The 17,718-nt window shown below is 37.6% G+C and overlaps 3 protein-coding genes across 7 annotated transcripts; 2 read left to right on the top strand and 1 right to left on the bottom strand.

Annotated features, from left to right (window-relative positions):
- The first annotated feature begins 548 nt into the window (after positions 1–548).
- Positions 549–1,945, top strand: HBP1 (SOUL heme-binding family protein). The gene is made up of 2 exons (XM_086244313.1): positions 549–885; positions 1,301–1,945. The coding sequence occupies exons 1-2, from the start codon at positions 629–631 to the stop codon at positions 1,719–1,721; spliced, it is 678 nt and encodes a 225-aa protein (XP_086100439.1). The 5' UTR covers positions 549–628; the 3' UTR covers positions 1,722–1,945.
- Positions 1,946–2,090: 145 nt separating this feature from the next.
- UBP15 (ubiquitin-specific protease 15) lies at positions 2,091–9,773 on the bottom strand. 5 transcript variants are annotated; one of them, XM_086244277.1, is made up of 14 exons: positions 9,639–9,773; positions 8,441–8,906; positions 7,197–7,653; positions 6,646–7,105; positions 6,424–6,569; positions 6,189–6,277; positions 5,536–5,621; positions 5,270–5,432; positions 4,961–5,084; positions 4,652–4,809; positions 4,461–4,545; positions 3,795–4,007; positions 3,478–3,539; positions 2,091–3,195 (listed from the first exon to the last, which is right to left on the bottom strand). In XM_086244277.1, exons 2-14 carry the CDS (start codon positions 8,737–8,739, stop codon positions 2,508–2,510), a joined length of 3,030 nt encoding a protein of 1,009 aa, XP_086100403.1. In that variant the 5' UTR covers positions 8,740–8,906; positions 9,639–9,773; the 3' UTR covers positions 2,091–2,507. The 5 variants fall into 5 exon arrangements, with proteins under 5 accessions (XP_086100403.1, XP_086100394.1, XP_086100417.1 ...); XM_086244268.1 differs by having other exon boundaries at positions 8,441–8,868; positions 9,639–9,770; XM_086244291.1 differs by having other exon boundaries at positions 7,215–7,653; positions 8,441–8,868; positions 9,639–9,770.
- A 2,558-nt stretch (positions 9,774–12,331) lies between these two features.
- CAT8 (cationic amino acid transporter 8) lies at positions 12,332–14,570 on the top strand. Its single transcript, XM_086247267.1, has one exon. The coding sequence runs from the start codon at positions 12,387–12,389 to the stop codon at positions 14,148–14,150; it is 1,764 nt and encodes a 587-aa protein (XP_086103393.1). The 5' UTR covers positions 12,332–12,386; the 3' UTR covers positions 14,151–14,570.
- Positions 14,571–17,718: the final 3,148 nt, after the last annotated feature.

The following is a 17,718-nucleotide window of genomic DNA, read 5'->3' as shown; positions in this document are numbered from 1 at the left end:
AATAAAAATGATCATTGCCTGTTTTGCATTCTAATGTGTTTGATTGATACATGGTGAATAGGATTGGATGCCATTCTAATAACAGTTCGATATGGCTTTGACAGTGTTATATATTTATGGTGCTGTACATGACAACTTTTATATATTTAGAGGAATACAGACTGGGCCCATGCGTTGGTTCACGGACCGGGCCCGAACTCAAAATCAAGATTCTGAAATCTCATACAGAACCGAGCCACAACTTAACGGCCTACTGACCTCAAAATGGAAAATTTGATATCACTACGTGTACGCCCATGGGCCTCTAAACGAAGTTGTACAAATGCCCCCCAAACCTCCCTAGAACCACAATAGTGCCACTCTTGCATTAGTACCACAGTATGCAATAACCAAAATTGTAAATTTTCAGTCTTTACAAGGGCATTTTCTCCAATGAGAACCTGCTCCTAAACTCTTCTTTAAACATCCAAACAAGTCGTACAAAATTTGTGGCCCTTAGACATTGATGCTCTCCAACAACAAACCAACCTTTCAAAAAAGTTACCATCTCTCTCTCTCTCTCTCTCTCTCTCTCTCTCTCTCTCTGGGATACAAATACACACCAACTTTCACTACTACACCAATCACCATGGCTGCCTTTAACATGTATAAGCTCTCACTTTTCTTGAGCCTCCTCTCCAATCTCCATATGGGGTTGTGGACAGAAACTCAGAGAAACTTGGGAACATTTCCACCATCATGTAACAGTATAGAGTGCCCAAGCTATGACACAATTGAGGTTGGCAATGAATATGAAATTCGTCGATACAATTCGACGGTATGGATATCAACAGCTCCTATTCAAGATATCTCTCTGGTTGAAGCCACCAGAACTGGCTTCTTGCAGTAAGTTTGTTTTCCATGAATTACTCTGTATACTTGGTGTTTTTGGTTTTCTTTAGTTTTTGTTCATGTTATCATGTATTCTTGTTGAGTGAGCTAGAATTGTTCCGGGCCTTGCTTAATTCGATACGTCTCACAGTGAAAAACATACTATAGGTAACGGGCATATGCAATATATGCATGTGAGTTTCACATGCATGTTTCGAGAAGAAGCTATATATAATCGACACATACAAAAATTCTTTGTGGATGTGAGTGTACCAACACTGTGTAGTACAAAGAATATTGTCATAAAGAAACAACAAAATAATGCTCTATTAGTGATTGAAAATAAGATGTTAAAACAAAATTTTATTGAAGAAATGAGAAATTTTGAAAGTTCTTATTTAGATGGTTGTTTTTGGTATGTTGTGAATAGGCTGTTTAACTACATTCAAGGGAAGAACAAGTATGAGGAGAAAATAGAGATGACTGCCCCAGTGCTCAGCGAAGTCTCACCAAGCGATGGACCCTTCTGTGAATCCTCATTCGTGGTGAGCTTCTATGTGCCGAAGAAGAACCAAGAAAACCCACCCCCAGCAGAAGGCCTCCATGTTCAAACATGGAAACCCACATATGTGGCAGTAAGACAATTCAGTGGATTTGTATCTGACTCGAGTGTCGGAGAAGAAGCTGCTGCGTTGCTGGCCAGTCTTGCAGGCACAGGTTGGTCTGCTGCCATTGAGAAAAGCCATGGAGCTGATCACACTTCAGTTTATACTGTTGCACAATACAATTCTCCATTTGAATTTGATCATAGGGTTAATGAGATCTGGATGTCTTTTGATTTAGAAGATTAACCTTGCAATATGAGAGTGATAGAGAACAAATTCACCATGTTTTAAGACTTCAAAGCTCTTGAGATTACATGGTGAAAGGTGAGTAAGGTGGGAAGTCTGAAACCTGCTAATTCTCCGTTAACCTTTTGCTGTAGTGAAAAATGTTGTGACTGATAGTGTAAAACTCTGCTTATAATTTACAAAGAATAAAGAGGTATGTCTACTTTTTGAAGTAATTAACTGTATGGAATCGTGGTTAGTAAAGTTGTCTGAGTTTGTGACATAAATGAAGCTCAGAGGCAGCAAATAACCCCATTGCCTGGGGTCCATCCAATCGTCACGTAATCTCAACACAACTTGATAGAAATGCAAACATCCATGTCTTATTGTCTTGTATATTAATCAGGATTGCATATTGGTCTGAAGCCTAGAAACCACGCACCTACAAGCTATTATGGGAATGTTTATTACTTTCTTTATTGCATAATAGTACAATTCAAATTTGCGAAAATGCTTCCCAAAAAGCAATTCTGCTGGCACCAAGTAGTCTCACCTATTTTTATGAGCTACAAGTGAAAGACAAGTTTATTGATTGGGAACGAAGATATCATGAGAACAGATTGAAGCAAAGGAAAATCCCGGAACTATACAATTTTCAATGATATTTAAACAGCTAACAAGATTGTTCTTTATACTTGTTTCGATAAGAACCAGATGCCCCAATCAACAATACATTGAAACCAAAAATTTTGAGGCACAGCTCTTACCAGACTAATTCATCTATTTAATCAGTTGGTATCTCATGGGCTAGAGTTTACAATGATCAGAAGTTCGGTCAAGACAGTGTATTGGGTTACTCCCATATCTTACAAACGTGCTGCATTTACTATCTGAAGGGTGGTCAATTGGGGAATCACTCACCTGTTTTGAATAGTTCCGCTTCTGTACTCTGTCAATAGGATGTGTTGACGAGTACGAGTCCAAAACAAGACCCTTCTCCTTAGAAACAAAGCTAGTGTGTGGCCTACTATTTGAAAATTTTCTACAGGAAACAGAACTGCGAGAATACTCTGGAGCATATAAGGTGCTGAAAATTGATGAGATGGGATCCATACACGCATCAGCATAATCTACAGTACTGAAAGAGTCTCTAGTACTCTCAGTTGTGAAAGAGGCCTCATCAGAACTTGTAAAAAGGGACCAATCACTTGACGTAGCATCAGAGAACTCCATTCCGATGGGCTCAGCATATGTTTCCATCATTGGGAAAACATTCCCATTGGATCCCCTGAGAATGTCATTAGAGGTGCTGTTTGCAAAGCTATTTGCTGGCCTGATATCATCTGGTAAATGCTCTGGGCTAACAAATTGACTGCTGGATTTGCTTTGACCTGGTCTTGACTTTTGAGCTTTTGGCATGCAATGATTTTCAAAGTTTGGAACTTGCTGCCTGATAGCTTTTCCGGTGAATGCTCTTTGAGGGCGGGGGCAAGACCTTCGAAGGACAAAACAAATTTCAAAATTTGAAGAGAGTTAAAAGGTTCACAATAAATAAATGAATGGTAGGTGTGGTACAAACGACAGGGCAAAGATCCATTGCAATCTACAGAGCAAGGACACCAACTGAACCCCTCATCCACATTACCATAACTAGGAATATTTAGCGAGTGCTAATAGATTCCTTTATATAATCTCGTAAATGCTAACTAAAAACCCAAAAAGATAAAAGGTAAGGAAAGAAATCATAGAGCACTTTTTTAAACCCAATAAGTCTTACCTCATGTAAAATAAAATATATGCTCCTTCCATCATAACCTGGCTCATTGACACAGGCTGAACCTGTTAATGAAGCATGATCAACCTTAGGATCCAATTAATTGAAAAAAACAAAACAAAATATATAAAACTTTAAACATATTTTTGTCCACCATTAATACATGCACCATGAGGAACTGTGTCAACAGTGGGAAAGGAACAAAGCACATACATATAGTAGCTATATTCGGAATGAACCTCTAAAACTTTTTTTTTTTTTCTTCTGTCATAGATTTCCCAAAGCCTTGCACTGAAATATAAATGAGGGAAAGCACTTACCTCAGTGTCATCTACCCTGAACCAATTGCCTCGCATGTCTTTCACATATGCCACATAATGTCCAGAAAAAGATGCATTCTGCGTATCCAAATGCACCACAACAGCATAGAGCAAGTAAAGTGGAGGAATGTCACTGGTTCCAGTCATAAATGGAATCATATCCAGCATGTCCGGAAAAGTGATGCACTTATTTATTTTCCCATATTTTCCCTCCTGATGAAGCAACAGCCATGATTAACAGTCCAACAAGAGAAGTAATCCAAGAATAAAAGGCCAGAAATCCCTACAGTTATCTAGCAGGGTGTCAAACCTGAAATTTTTTATGGGTAAAAGTTGGAACTTGGAAGCATGAGATGACTAGGAATTTGATTTTAAATTTGTGTTTGGGTTTTCAGTGAGTGAGAGACAGAGTCATAAAATGCTATTTGCTTAATAGTTAATACAAAATTACTTTAAGTTTCCATAACCTGAATAAGGTACAATAGCAACTTTTGTAGTTACCAAAGCAAGTTGTAAATCACTTTTTATATAGAACTTTTTTCATTCTGGCTTGTTATATAGAACTACAAACCAACATTTGCACCTCAACCAAAATCTTTAGTGTTGTTAAAAGACTTCAGAAGAAAACCCCACCCACAAGAAAATCAAATCAAATCATATTGATACCTGAAATCTCTTCAAGACGATTGTCAAAATATTTGGCGCCTCATGTATGCTCAACTGCTTCCTGGCTCGAACATATGCAGAACACCTTTTTCCCCAAAGATATGTTTGCAAGTCATTTTAAGTTGTACCATAAAACTAAAACTTCTAAATATACATGGGTTCTATCAAGTACTAAGATTAGATCATCAAACCTTCCACATCTATACATGTTTTCTCCATCCAAATCTTCAGGGGTGGTAAATTGAGTCAGTGCATCTTCAAGTGACTCAACCCAACCAAATATCTCTAATGTAAGATCCATGATGTTTTCATATCGTTCTGACTCATGATGACATCTCAAACACTTGACCTGGTGGCATCAAGATTGAATAATCCATGATTAATGTGGGGAAAAGAGAAGAAATGAAAACAAGAAAAACTAAAAACTAAAAAATAAAATCAGTTTGATTAAAAGATGGTTCATGGCCAACTTAAGACAGGTGCAAGTACACATTAAGCACCTTTGATCTGAGATGCCCACCAAATGTATGTTGTATAAAAGTTGTTTCTTGCAATCTGGGATCAACCTTATTTTCACCACCCAGCCCCTCCAAGCATATAGATTGCATTGACGCAACTAGAAGCCTGATTAAAGACAGCATCATATGATATACTAAACCAAACACCATCCTTCCACCAAAATTTGAAAATTCAAATTTTTAATTTGAATTTCCAAATTGAACATATATATAAGGAAACATATGCAAATGGCAGCACATCACTATCAACAAAATGAAAAAATACATAAGTGGAAATTTTTTTTGACAGACCTTAAAAATTCATGGGCATCTTCCTGACTTCCATGACCAATTTGGCAATTAATACTCCTCAGATGAAAAAGAATTTGGCTAGGAGAAAGAGGGCCCCCACTTTCTCGTAACATCATCACATGTTGCTCCAGTTCACACATGAGACACCAATCTTTACCACAACCTAGCACATATTATAAACAAAAGTGATTTACATGTGTGTTCAAACAAAACACCACCAATTAAAATGTTCAACTAATAAAAGGGATATGGGGAAAAGTAATTACAGGCTCTTGAATGTGATCTACGAAGCAAATAGATAATGAGAGGCTTCGTGCAGGTTAAGCACTGCAAGACAGCATTTGCGTAGCAACTGCGATGAAAAATTATAATCAACATAAATGGCATAGAAGATTCAAAGAAAACACATAAGCTCCTGTTCATTCTTTCATGTGCAACAATGCTTGGTCATTGTGTCACAAACCCATTAACCCAATAATACAGCACATCAGGAAAAAAAAAAATGGTTGGACTATAGAATGTTATTCATATGAATCCCATAATCAACAGCCAGTCTGAATCACCAAAAAGTACAATAGTCATTTTTCAGTCAAACTTTTAATAAATGGTATTAGTTGTATGTTTTTTATGTACTAAAAAAAGCATACGGCTTTTATAAGAAATCAAAATCAGGAAATTACAAACAGGTTATGTACATGATCACAAAATTACAGTATATGTTAGGTGTTTAATTCGATGAATTACCAGAAGCAATATGATGAAATCAATCTTTGTCAACTTCTGGTCCAGTTATGCCAATCGATAAATTTTCATTTCTTTATTTTATCTGAAAGTATGAATGGAGTTTTCATTTCTATCACATGGATTCCAGTTCTTAGCTCATGACCTATTAATACATACATAAGCTATGGTATTGTACCTGTTCCCACAATTTAAAAGGCCCCGAGGTGATAAGTCAAAGACTTCACACTGAAAGTACTTCACAAATTCGTCATAAGGAAACAGCACCTGCGAGGCAAATGGCATACATCAATGAGAACTTCCTTACAACTCAGAACCCAGAAGAATAATACAATTCATGGAGGATGGGTTGTTTAATTCAGGAGAGCTTCCATCAACAAATCATATGGGGACGCATTGAAAGAGAGAGTGACCTTAGTATTATGTTGATAACCACCTCCATTGGGGACATCCTGTCCGGTATAGTTTTTTGGCTTCTTTAGACCCATCATCTTCATAATCCTTATGTTTGCGATTCCGTTGCTTCCCTGTGGGGTGGTATCTCTCATTCTAGCCACTTCTGCATCATTAACATAGAATTAGAAGAATTATGATGTGCAAGGTATGTTTAAAGAATAGTGATTTAGTAGACTGACTTGAATCTTCAGCAATTTGTCCATGCCTCTCTATCTCCAAGCAATACTGCTCTCCAGAGACTTTCATTGTTGATTTTGGTAATTTAGACACCTTGGTAGCGAGAGAATATGGAGCTCTTTTAGGCTTTGCACTTCCCTTCAATGCTGTCAGTTCAGGACATTTGAACTCTGCCGTTTCATCAATGGATGCCTTTTCCCCTTTAAGGGAATTTCCTCCGTTTGGAATGAAGTCCAACCCAATTTCATTCACATCTGTTCCATTTTTTGAAGAATATGATGAGAATGTTGATCCAGAGTTGCTTCTTGATTCAAATATGTTGCCATGCTGACTTTGAAATCTATCATTCTCATGCACCGTATTTCTTGAAGTAGCTTGTCCATTTATATAAACGTCAGAAATATTGACATTGTGTTTTTTACGAGTTTCTTCCTCCGATATGTGAGAGTCACAATTTCTTGACTGCAACCACCAGTTTAGCATAACTATCAGACATAAAATTACAGAGAGAAAAATAAATTGAATGATAACCAAAAAATTAAGTGATACAAACATTATGCTCCATAAAAACCTCATTTGATGAAATAACATTAGAATAGGTTGATTGGGTAGTCCGACCACCAGACGTTTCTTCAGAAGAATCAAATGCTACTCCATCCTTTTTTCTTAACAGTTCTCTGTTGGATTTTCGGGAAACCTGCTTGTCAACAGTTCTTCTCTCCAGCATGGGAACTTGAGAGGTATCAACTGAAGCATAGTCATTCATAGCAGGGACACCAGTGCTTATTGAAGGATACACTATATTTTCAGCATGTGCTTCCTCCGCTAAAATCAGCTCCATCTTACACCCAAAGTACTGTGAATTGATGCTATCATTAAGTAAGAACTTCTCATGAAAAGACTCTCCAAATGAGACAGCCGTAGGAGATGAGCTTGAACTAGTAGGTTCCAACTGTAGGCATTCTTGCCTGTGAACTTCCCTCCAATGAATTATTTGACACTTTCCAGAACTGCATATAATCAGTTAAACAGTTAGAGACCAGGATCATGTTCCACCTTTAGTTCATGGTGAGAAATTTTTTTTGATAAGAAGTTCATAGTGAGAAATATGTATGGCATGCATTTGCCCTTTTTTATTTTTTGGTTCTTTCCTTTTTTTCATTGGACAGTGCCAAGTTTGATTCAACACAAGGATCAAATCACCGAATTAGATACTTCTGACTTTCTAGGGAAATACAATTCTACATTTTAGCTAGTTGAATGTTGCACTTTTCTTTTACCCTTTTTGATAGTTAGTTGAGTGTTGCACTCTAAGTTCCCATTCATAAATGCATACCTCCCACAACCTTAATATGCCTCAAATTATAAATCACATTTTCCCAACATGCAATTCATGATTTAAGTTTCAAAGCAATATTTAAGTTTCCTGCCTTAATATGGTGAAGAACTCATTTGAGCACAAGGGACTGAATCAAGTTTTCAATTTATTAGTACAAAAGCATAGTTTGAGCACACCACACATGCATCAAATATAGGCTCTATAACCCAGGAAGAAATTATACAAAAGGAAAAATACAGCTGCAACTCTTTCTTGAATACACCACCAAAAACCATTTCTGTAGTGCATAATTCCCAAAAATATAAATTTGTATCAAATTAGAACTCACAATGCTTGGAATACTAAAATTTTAATCAAGTTTGAATCTCCTTTATTAAACAAGCAGTTTTTATAAATACTGAAAACAAAAGGAAAATACTGAGAGACAATATGGTTCTTGCTGTCAAATTAGAGCATACCAATATCTGACAGACTTGCATCTAGAGCAGCGGGTTGTAGCTGGACCAAAGCATCTGGCACATGCATGAAGTCCATTCTTTGAAGAATTCGTTGAAGAAGACACAGGAGGAATGACATCAGCAACAGCCATTGCTTCTGCTCTAAGAGCTTCTTCTGCAGCCAGTTGAGCAAGCAAACTTATCCTCTCTCTCTTCTTAGATGCCTCGCTCCATTTTCCAAGTAAAACATAAGCAACCAAAGGAAGCACAACGAAAACCAGAAACAGGGCAGGTATATCAGCTTCCCTTGGCTCAAGCATGTCCCCACCAGCATACTCATGTCAGATATCCCTCAAAATCGCTAACCCGGAGATGATCTCTTAATGTTAGACAAGTCCAAGTAAGTTGACATCTGGGGTGGCAACATGGATCAGGACCACCACTCAGACCTGTTTCGGACTCATATTTTTTAAAATACAGTTCTGACCTTTTTTAGTACAAAATATAAAATATATTTAAATATAAATGAAATAGAACCTGATTAAATTCTGAGCCTTGAATTTATAAGAGATTTTTTCATTCACTTACAAACATATGACTTATGTTTACCAGAACAGTGTTGAAATAGCATGCATAAATCTAGTATTGGTAAAATGAAGGGACTGAGAAAGGAACAATCGATTGGATTCAAGTGACAGTTATATTTTAAAATTCTTCTAATTCCAGTGAAGTAGTTTATCTTAAACGTTGTCCAATAAAACAGGCTACACGAAAAACTTGCTTATCGAAACACTAACAGAAACTAGGAACCCATAATAAAAGCAATGAGAATAACTACAAATCTCTCCATTTGAGCACACCCATCACTCAAAATGAAAATCTAAGAGAACCCCATTTCAGAAATCCATCTAATTTTCCCAGTCTTTGCAAATAACATGACATCTTGCTAACTAAAGCCCTAACAAGACCCATCCATTCATCATAAATGCTGAAGACTCAAAATTAGTCAACAACTTCTCCAAGCACATTACTTTGACACACATACGCTTCTACAATAGAAGAAACCAGCAAAGCACTCCACTCATTTCAGCTAAATGAGAAAACAAAAAGGAGCCCAGAAGAGAAGAAGCAATGTAAATCAGAGATTCAAGTAGAGCATAGTGAAACCATTTTTAAAAAGCAGAGAAAAAAAAAAAAAAAAGAGCTAGAAGAAGCATACCTCATGCACAAGCAAGAAATCTAAGCAAAACCCGTGAGAGACACACACACTCTGAGCTGCTGGTTCTGCTTCTCCTTCTTCCTCTGAAAAAATGATTCTTTGATTCCTCAGTTGGTAAGCTCAAAACAAAACACACTCTTGTCTCTGCTCCATTCGCTCGCTTCACTTCACACTTCACTCACTTTTTAACACTCGGGAAATCTCCCCTGCATCAAATCGGTGTGCGCTCATTCAGTCTCGAACACGTGCCGCATACCCATTTGAAATCAAGTCTGAAGACGCGGGACCCACCTGGTTAAAGTAAAGAAAGATGACTGATTGATTGATTTGGGGCCGTCGGATCTGTTCTGTGGCGGACTTGGAAGTCCCAGGAGCGTCAGAGGTCGGTCAAAAAATGTGGAAATTAGAGAATAATGGGGGGTTTGGGAGTGGGACCCAGAGGATGATGTTCCCAATAATTTTGAACAGAGGCCCACGTTTAATGGTCGATGATCCATGAATTGAATTTTGAAGAGGATAATTGTTTGCGGAGGCAATTTAAAACAAAAAAAAATTGACTGGTACGTGATTAATAAATAAAGAAATGAATATAATTTTATAAGCGTTAACGTTCGACGACTGTGTCCGGTGACTTATCATGGGGGGTCGTGATGAATGCCTCAAATACTCAAATGTCAATGTATGAATGTATGTATGTACGACTCTCTCTCTCTCTCTCTCTCTCTCTCTCTCTCCTTTAGAATAGAATATATAGAATTCTTGTCTTGTTCTCTGTCTCTCTAATCTCTAATCTCTAATCTCTAATCTCTGTGGACTGGACTCTGTGTCTCTGTGCCTCTGTGCCTCTGTGCATTCAACCCGTGGTGCTGCATCCATTGCTTACTCATGGCATGAGGACAATGCCAAGGCCATGTCTCGGCTTTTTTGAGAGCCTAAATTATAGTTTGAGGCCCACTTATATGTTTATTGTTGGAAACAATTACACTCCATCTTTTAGTTTGCTTCTGTTTGCAATTCATTCCAAGATTACATGTTTGTCGTATTTGTTGACCAAATACTATGTATTGATTATGTCCAATGGATCAAACATAATAACACATCGAATTCTTTACTTGTTTTTTTTTTTTAACAAAGATGGGAGAAATCCGATACACTAAATTCCAAATTATTAGTATTAGAAAGTTGAGATCACAGATTCACAATGGTAAATTGGGGTTCAAGGTTGTAACGTTGAGAGTTTGTAAACAATCTTTGTAATTGGTTGGTTAATAGTTGATTTTCAATGTCCCTCTACTTAGAGACTTAGATCACCTTCGTGGACTGCCATTCCTTTTGGGTCAATTGGGCTTCTTTTTAAGTTAGCCCCTAACTTTATGTCTTATAGTTAGGAATCCAATGGGCATTTCTTCTCATCAATTCTTATAATTGGGCCACTATACTTGTTACCCACAATTATTAATTTTTGGTACCAACATAATAGTGTCTCACAATATTTGAATTCTTTTCCTCCATTATTTACACATTAAATTTATTTAAAATATAACTGAATAAAGCCTTTATTAATGATAAGTTTATTCATTATCTCACAATGAATAATTACTTAAAAACTTAATTATCTCCTCAGCATAAAAAAAAAAAAAGAGAAATGTTATTCACTTTCTCTAATCTACTTTGTTCATTGATTTTCTCCTTTATTATTTTCATTTTACAGTGTAAATTTATTATCAGAACCATTCATTTTTTATATCTAACTATCAAGATCATCTTTGTAAAAAATCAATCAAATCAAAAATCATTTAGTTATGTAACTGTGATCAAATAAACATACGGTTTTAGTAATAATTTGATTCACCGTTTGTTTATTTGATAATGATTTTTCGGTTTAGTTGATTTTTTGCAGAGATGATCTTTAAATAATTATCTAAAAAGTAAATAATTTTGATCACAAAAATACATTGTATAATGAAAATAATAAAGAAAAAGATCGGTGAAGATTTTGGAAAATGTGGATAGCATTCCCAAAACGAAAAAAGTAAAAAAGAGACAACTTTCTTTTGAATACTTCTTTTGTTTTCTCTTTGGTTGGTAGCACGTTTATTTAACTAACTAGAGTTTGAGTAGCTATGGAAATCAATCACTTGGATTTGATGAAGATGTTTCTCCCGAAATATGACACATTACTTCAATGTTGTCCTACTTGGCCAACAAACAACCAGTTCAATCTATTGAGCCAATTAGGCGCTGTTGCCCATCATCCAAGGTCCCTATTCATTTGCCATTCCTGATTTTTAACAAATTAGTAATTTTAAGAGCCCAAATCTACGTAGAGATTAAAAAGAATGAACTTGAACTTTTTAACAATAAAATTACGTTAGTGAGAAGAACAATAGAGTACCAGATACAATGTAATTAAAATGATCCGATGAAATATAGTATTTTGAATTTGACACATTCTTTAATTATGTATAGAATGATAACTACAGCTGAATGTGGCTGTAGGTAAGAGTGGCCTTCAAATGTATGTAGCTCCAATCCTTGCATCAATTCAATTGCAAAATCTTAAAAGAAATGAAACTAATAACCCGAAAAAGACTGTAAGATTCTGCGAAATTCCAATGGTATCCCTCCATAATTCTCAGAGATACTCTTTTCTCCCTTGAATAAATTAACAAACAACCACAGGTCCACAACTCTTTTATCAGATACTCTCTTCACTCCGAAGTCCAAAGCACACACACACAGAGCCCCATGGACTCCCAACCCCAGCAATACCCAGAAGCACAGCCCAGAAGCTACTGGAGAAGATGGACCAAGCAAGACTTTTTCCCAGAACCCACATTCGAAACCTTCACATCCTACAAAGACGCGCTTTCCCACACCCCCTCTCGCCTCCGAGATCGTCTTCTCAACCGCTCCTCCGACTCCTTCGAGCTCCTCCAACTCCCAAAACAGAGCGAGAACCGCATGAAGCGCTGCCTCACATGGTGGGACTTGGTCTGGCTCGGCTTCGGCTCTGTTGTCGGCTCTGGCATCTTCGTCATCACCGGCGAGGCGACTCGTGACTATGCTGGACCGGCCATAGTGCTCTCGTATGCTGTTTCTGGATTCTCTGCTTTGCTCTCGGTGCTCTGCTACACTGAATTCGCCGTCGAAGTCCCAGTTGCTGGTGGGTCTTTCTCGTACCTTCGGATCGAATTGGGGGACTTCGTGGCGTTTATTGCTGCTGGGAACATTCTCTTGGAGGCCGTTGTTGGCGCAGCTGGACTGGGTCGGTCTTGGTCTTCGTACTTTGCCAGCATGATCAGGACTGACGACTCCGATTTTCTTCGATTTCGGGTAAATTTTTTGCCTAATGGTTTCAATCTCTTAGACCCAATTGCTGTTGTGGTGCTTCTGGTTGCTAATGGTATAGCAATGAGTGGGACAAGTAGGACATCAATCTTGAATTGGATTACTTCTATAGTTAGTGCTATGGTTATTGTGTTTATTATAGTTGTTGGGTTTGTTCGTGGCAAGACTGCAAATTTGGTGCCCTTTTTCCCATTTGGGGCAGAGGGTGTTTTCAAGGCTGCAGCTGTTGTGTACTGGTCTTATACTGGTTTTGATATGGTTGCCACTATGGCTGAGGAAGCTAAGCAGCCCTCAAGGGACATACCAGTAGGTTTGGTTGGTTCTATGAGTATGATCACTATGGTTTATTGCTTGATGGCTTTGGCATTGACTATGATGCAGAAATACACTGAAATTGATGCAGATGCCGCCTACTCGGTTGCTTTTGAAGCCATTGGGATGGATTGGGCCAAGTATTTAGTGAGTATATGTGCCCTCAAGGGAATGACTACAAGCCTGCTGGTTGGGTCTCTTGGGCAAGCTAGGTATACCACTCAGATTGCCAGAGCCCATATGATCCCGCCCTGGTTCGCTCTGGTTCACCCCAAAACTGGTACCCCCATTTATGCTACTATATTGGTAACCATATTGAGTGCAATTGTAGCACTATTTACTAGTCTAGATGTCCTGTCGAGTGTCTTTTCTTTCAGTACACTCTCCATATTTATGTTTGTGGCTATCGCATTGCTTGTGAGGCGGTATTATGTTAAGGATGTGACACCAAGGAATGATATGGCCAAATTTCTTGTATGTTTGTTTGTTATAATTGGTTCTTCAATTGGAATTACAGCGCTTTGGAATTCAAAAATGCGAGGGTGGCTTTGGTATGTAGTGTTTGCTTTAATTTGGTTATCGGGGACTGTGTGGATGACATTGCTTCCGAAGCACCGAGTTCCCAAAGTTTGGGGGGTTCCTCTTGTTCCATGGTTGCCTGCATTGTCCATTGGAATTAATGTTTTTCTCATTGGGTCTCTGGGTTCTAACGCATTCTGGAGGTTTTTCATTTGCACTGCAGTAATGGTTCTCTACTATTTGTTGGTTGGTGTACATGCAACATATGATCTAGCTCACCAGATTGAACAAGAATCGAGAACTGAAGACAGAATTGAAAATACCAGTTAAGGGGTGCTGTGGTTATCTACTAGTCTTGAGGTTTTTCATCTGCTGCAGTAATGGTTGTCTACAGTTTATTAGTTGGTAACCAGATTGAAGAAGAATGGAGAACTGAAGAGGGAATTAAGAAAGCCAATAAATGGGTGCTGTAGCAGGTAAGGACAATGTTTAGGATATTTCTTAAGAGAATTTGTTAATATAAGCTAATGCTTTCGAAAGTGTCGTTTAGAAGGCAATGTTTCACTCCCACATCATTCAATATCATTTTTCATATCTTGTAGTTTCAACTATAAATTAATCGGTAAACAAGCTAAGGTTTTAGATTTTAGATTTTTCTTATTTGAAATGTGCATATATACTAGCATTCAGTGCAAGCACACTATCTTTTGGATTTTTGTAAATTACCTAAAATAAAAGTTGTCTCTTTCATATCTGTGTTAGTCTCATGATTTTGGTAGCTTTATACCAGAAGATGAGTATTTTCCTTACAATACTCTGCAGTACAATTGGAATGATTAGTTTAACACTATATCCCTCCAATCTCATAGGTGTGTTCCAATTTTATGAGCTCTGACTTTAAGTGAAGAGGTGAAGAAGTGCCATGGTCTTGAATGAAAAACTTCCAATTGCTTGAATGGGTACAATAGTTTTAGCCCCCAAAATAGAAAAGTAGTGCAAAAATTGTCAAGTAAACCTTTCTTTGACCATGGTAGCTATATGAAATATCAAGTAATAATGTGTGTATTCCTTTTGAGGTGGGGGAGGTTTTCGAATTTGTAAAGATATAAAATTTGTTTGCTGAATTGGGCCGCTCCATACTGCGCTCCCCTCCCGGACCATTATTGGGTAGTTTTGCTGTTTTGGGCCTTTGGCCCCATTAACACTCAAATACCCCCGACCTCTTTTCTCCAAGTTAACTCGCTAAATGGATATGGCCCATATGGAAGGCCTGTGATTATTTATAAAAATAGTTTATATAACTAGTATAAATTAAAGGTATAATTTTAGCAAAAGTACTCTAACTTTACTCCTTGTCACAGTTGATGATGTCACATTTAGTTTATTCCAATTAAGAATTTTAAACTTTTTATTTGGCTCAATTAAGAGTTTACGGTAAAAAATACTAATTTTGAGGGACAAAAATGTCTTTATACTTAAAAAATAAAATAATTATTAAAAATTATTTAAAAATAAAACTAATTATAAAAAATTGTTAAACAATAAAAATAATCATAAAAAACAAAAATAGTTTGCAAAATAAAAAAATTAGTTTGCCCACCTACTCAGCCCCAACCCACCTCTCCCTTCTACCCAAACCCTACCTCAACCCTACCCAGCCCCAGCCCCAGCCCTAGCCCCAGCCTTGCCACACCCAGGCCCAACCCTCATCACCCCCTCCTCCTCCCTTCTCCGGTCAGCCCGTCCCTTACCGTCGGCGACCCTTTGCGCTGGCAACCCCCTCCCCCGCACCGGCTTCTCCCTCTTCCCTAAACCCTATCTCTCTCTCTCTCTCTCTCTTTCTCTCTCTTTCTCTTCTCTTTCTCTACAACTTCACCCCAAATTCCAATTTTTTTTTCCCCAAACCAAACATACAAAACACATTGAATTTGGGATTTGGGTTTATTTGGGTGTTTGGTTGGCTGCTAAGGAAGTCTGGAAATGAAAGGGAACTTGCATTTCAATTTTGGGTTTGTATGTGTATTTGGAAGTGAAAATATCAAATTAAGCTTGAGGTCGTCGGCGAAGATAAGTCGCTGTAAGTAGGACTGTCTGCAGGTGAGGGGAAAAGGGTGGGGAGGGGAAGATGGGTTACGAAGGTTGTTCTTGGGGAAGTTTCGGCGCTCGTAGAGCTTGAACCCGGATCCGGATTGTTGCTTTTTGGGCATGGATTTGATGGGTGGGATGTGCGTTTTGGTATTGCGGATCGGGTTTTGAAGATGAGGAGAAGCCTTGCTTGGTAGTTTTGGTTGATCTGATTAACATTTGGATGACTTGTTTGAAGGAGAAGGTGTTGGCTTGGACGAAGATGGTGGGATACTGGTTGGTGAATTCGGATCTGGTGGCCATGGGTAGGGGTAGGCATTTTAACCGCGCACCACCAAAATCAGCCGAACTGCACCGCCAAAAAACCGCAAAAAACCGCGTTGACCAAAAAAAGTCAACACCGCCAAAAAAACCGAACCGCACTGGTTCTTTCCGATTCTGATTCCGGTTCTACACCTTATTTAACCGCACCGAACCAAACCGCACCACATACTTGCAAGAAATATATTTTTTTATATTTTTATACATATATACACCATTATATATATTTTTATATATATTTATACAATTATTATATACTTTTTATACACTTTTTGTACACATTTTTATACACTTTAGACCATAAACTGTAAATCCTAATAAAATATTAGAATTAATATTAACGTAACTATATTTTAGGGTTTAGACCCTAAAATATATTTTATATAACCCTATGACCTATTTTCTAGATATATAATATAATAATAAATTACTAATGTTTTAGTATATAATTTTAGTTATACCCAATACCCTATATAATAAAATTAGTATATTCTTTATATTCTATATAAAAAAAATTAGTATATTATTTATAGTTTATACTCTATATACTAAAATTTTTAATTGTTTATAGTTCTAGGGTATAATATATAGTTATATACTATATAAGTGTATAGGGTATATGCCATATAAGGTTTATAACTTGTAGTAACTAGTAAGTTAGTAACTTTGTTTTAAGCAGATTCTTAACTTGTAATTGTAGTCATTGGTTGTATACTTGTATAATTGATTTTGTTTTTAACTTTTAAGTTTTAAGTACTAAGCAGGTTAAGCAAAGTTTAATGTGTGAGTCTTTTTGGTTAAGTTCATTGAATTAACTTGTAAATTTGTTTTTTTGTTGCCAAAACTTATTAATTAGGATGAGTTTGCATCATTAAATAATTGGGCTTAGGCTTAAAAAAATAAATGTGAGGCCCCAAAGTGCTAATCTGAATAATAACCCATTAGGCCCAGAACCGCAGTGGAGAACCGCACCGCACCTTGAATGGTTTAGTTTGGTTTGGTTTTTTTATTTCTTTCACGGTTTTAAGCACCGAACCGCACCGTGTATTAATGTCCGGCGCGGCGCACGGTTCCGGGAGAAAAGTGAGTCGAACTGCACCGCGCCCACCCCTAGCCTGGATTTAGGGGGTTGGGGTGTTGGGGTTGTTGGTGGAGGAGCTTGGACTCCTCCTCCATTGCTGCTGGTGCTACTTGTGCTGTTGTTGGAGCTGTGGCTATTCAGAGAGGGCATCATAGGACAAGGGTTTGGGTTCTCTTGTTGCCTTTGAGAGCTTTCCATTGATGGGTGGGTCTGAGTTTTATGTGATTTCGTTGAAAGAGAAAGAGAGAGAGTTAAAGAGACGAAAAGAATGAGGTGCAGGTGGGATGGGTCACCGGCGATAGGGACTACCGTTGACCAAAAAAAGGAAGATGTGAGGGTTGGGAGGGTTGGGGCTGGGTGTGGGAGGGTTTGTGGATATTTTTTTTTTTAGTTTTATTTAGTTTTATCTCT

Source organism: Dryas octopetala, chromosome 1 (genome assembly GCF_963921425.1).
Source record: "Dryas octopetala chromosome 1, drDryOcto1.1, whole genome shotgun sequence".
In the NCBI taxonomy this organism is placed as follows: Eukaryota; Viridiplantae; Streptophyta; class Magnoliopsida; order Rosales; family Rosaceae; genus Dryas; species Dryas octopetala.
This window is presented reverse-complemented; position numbering and strand designations above follow the sequence as displayed.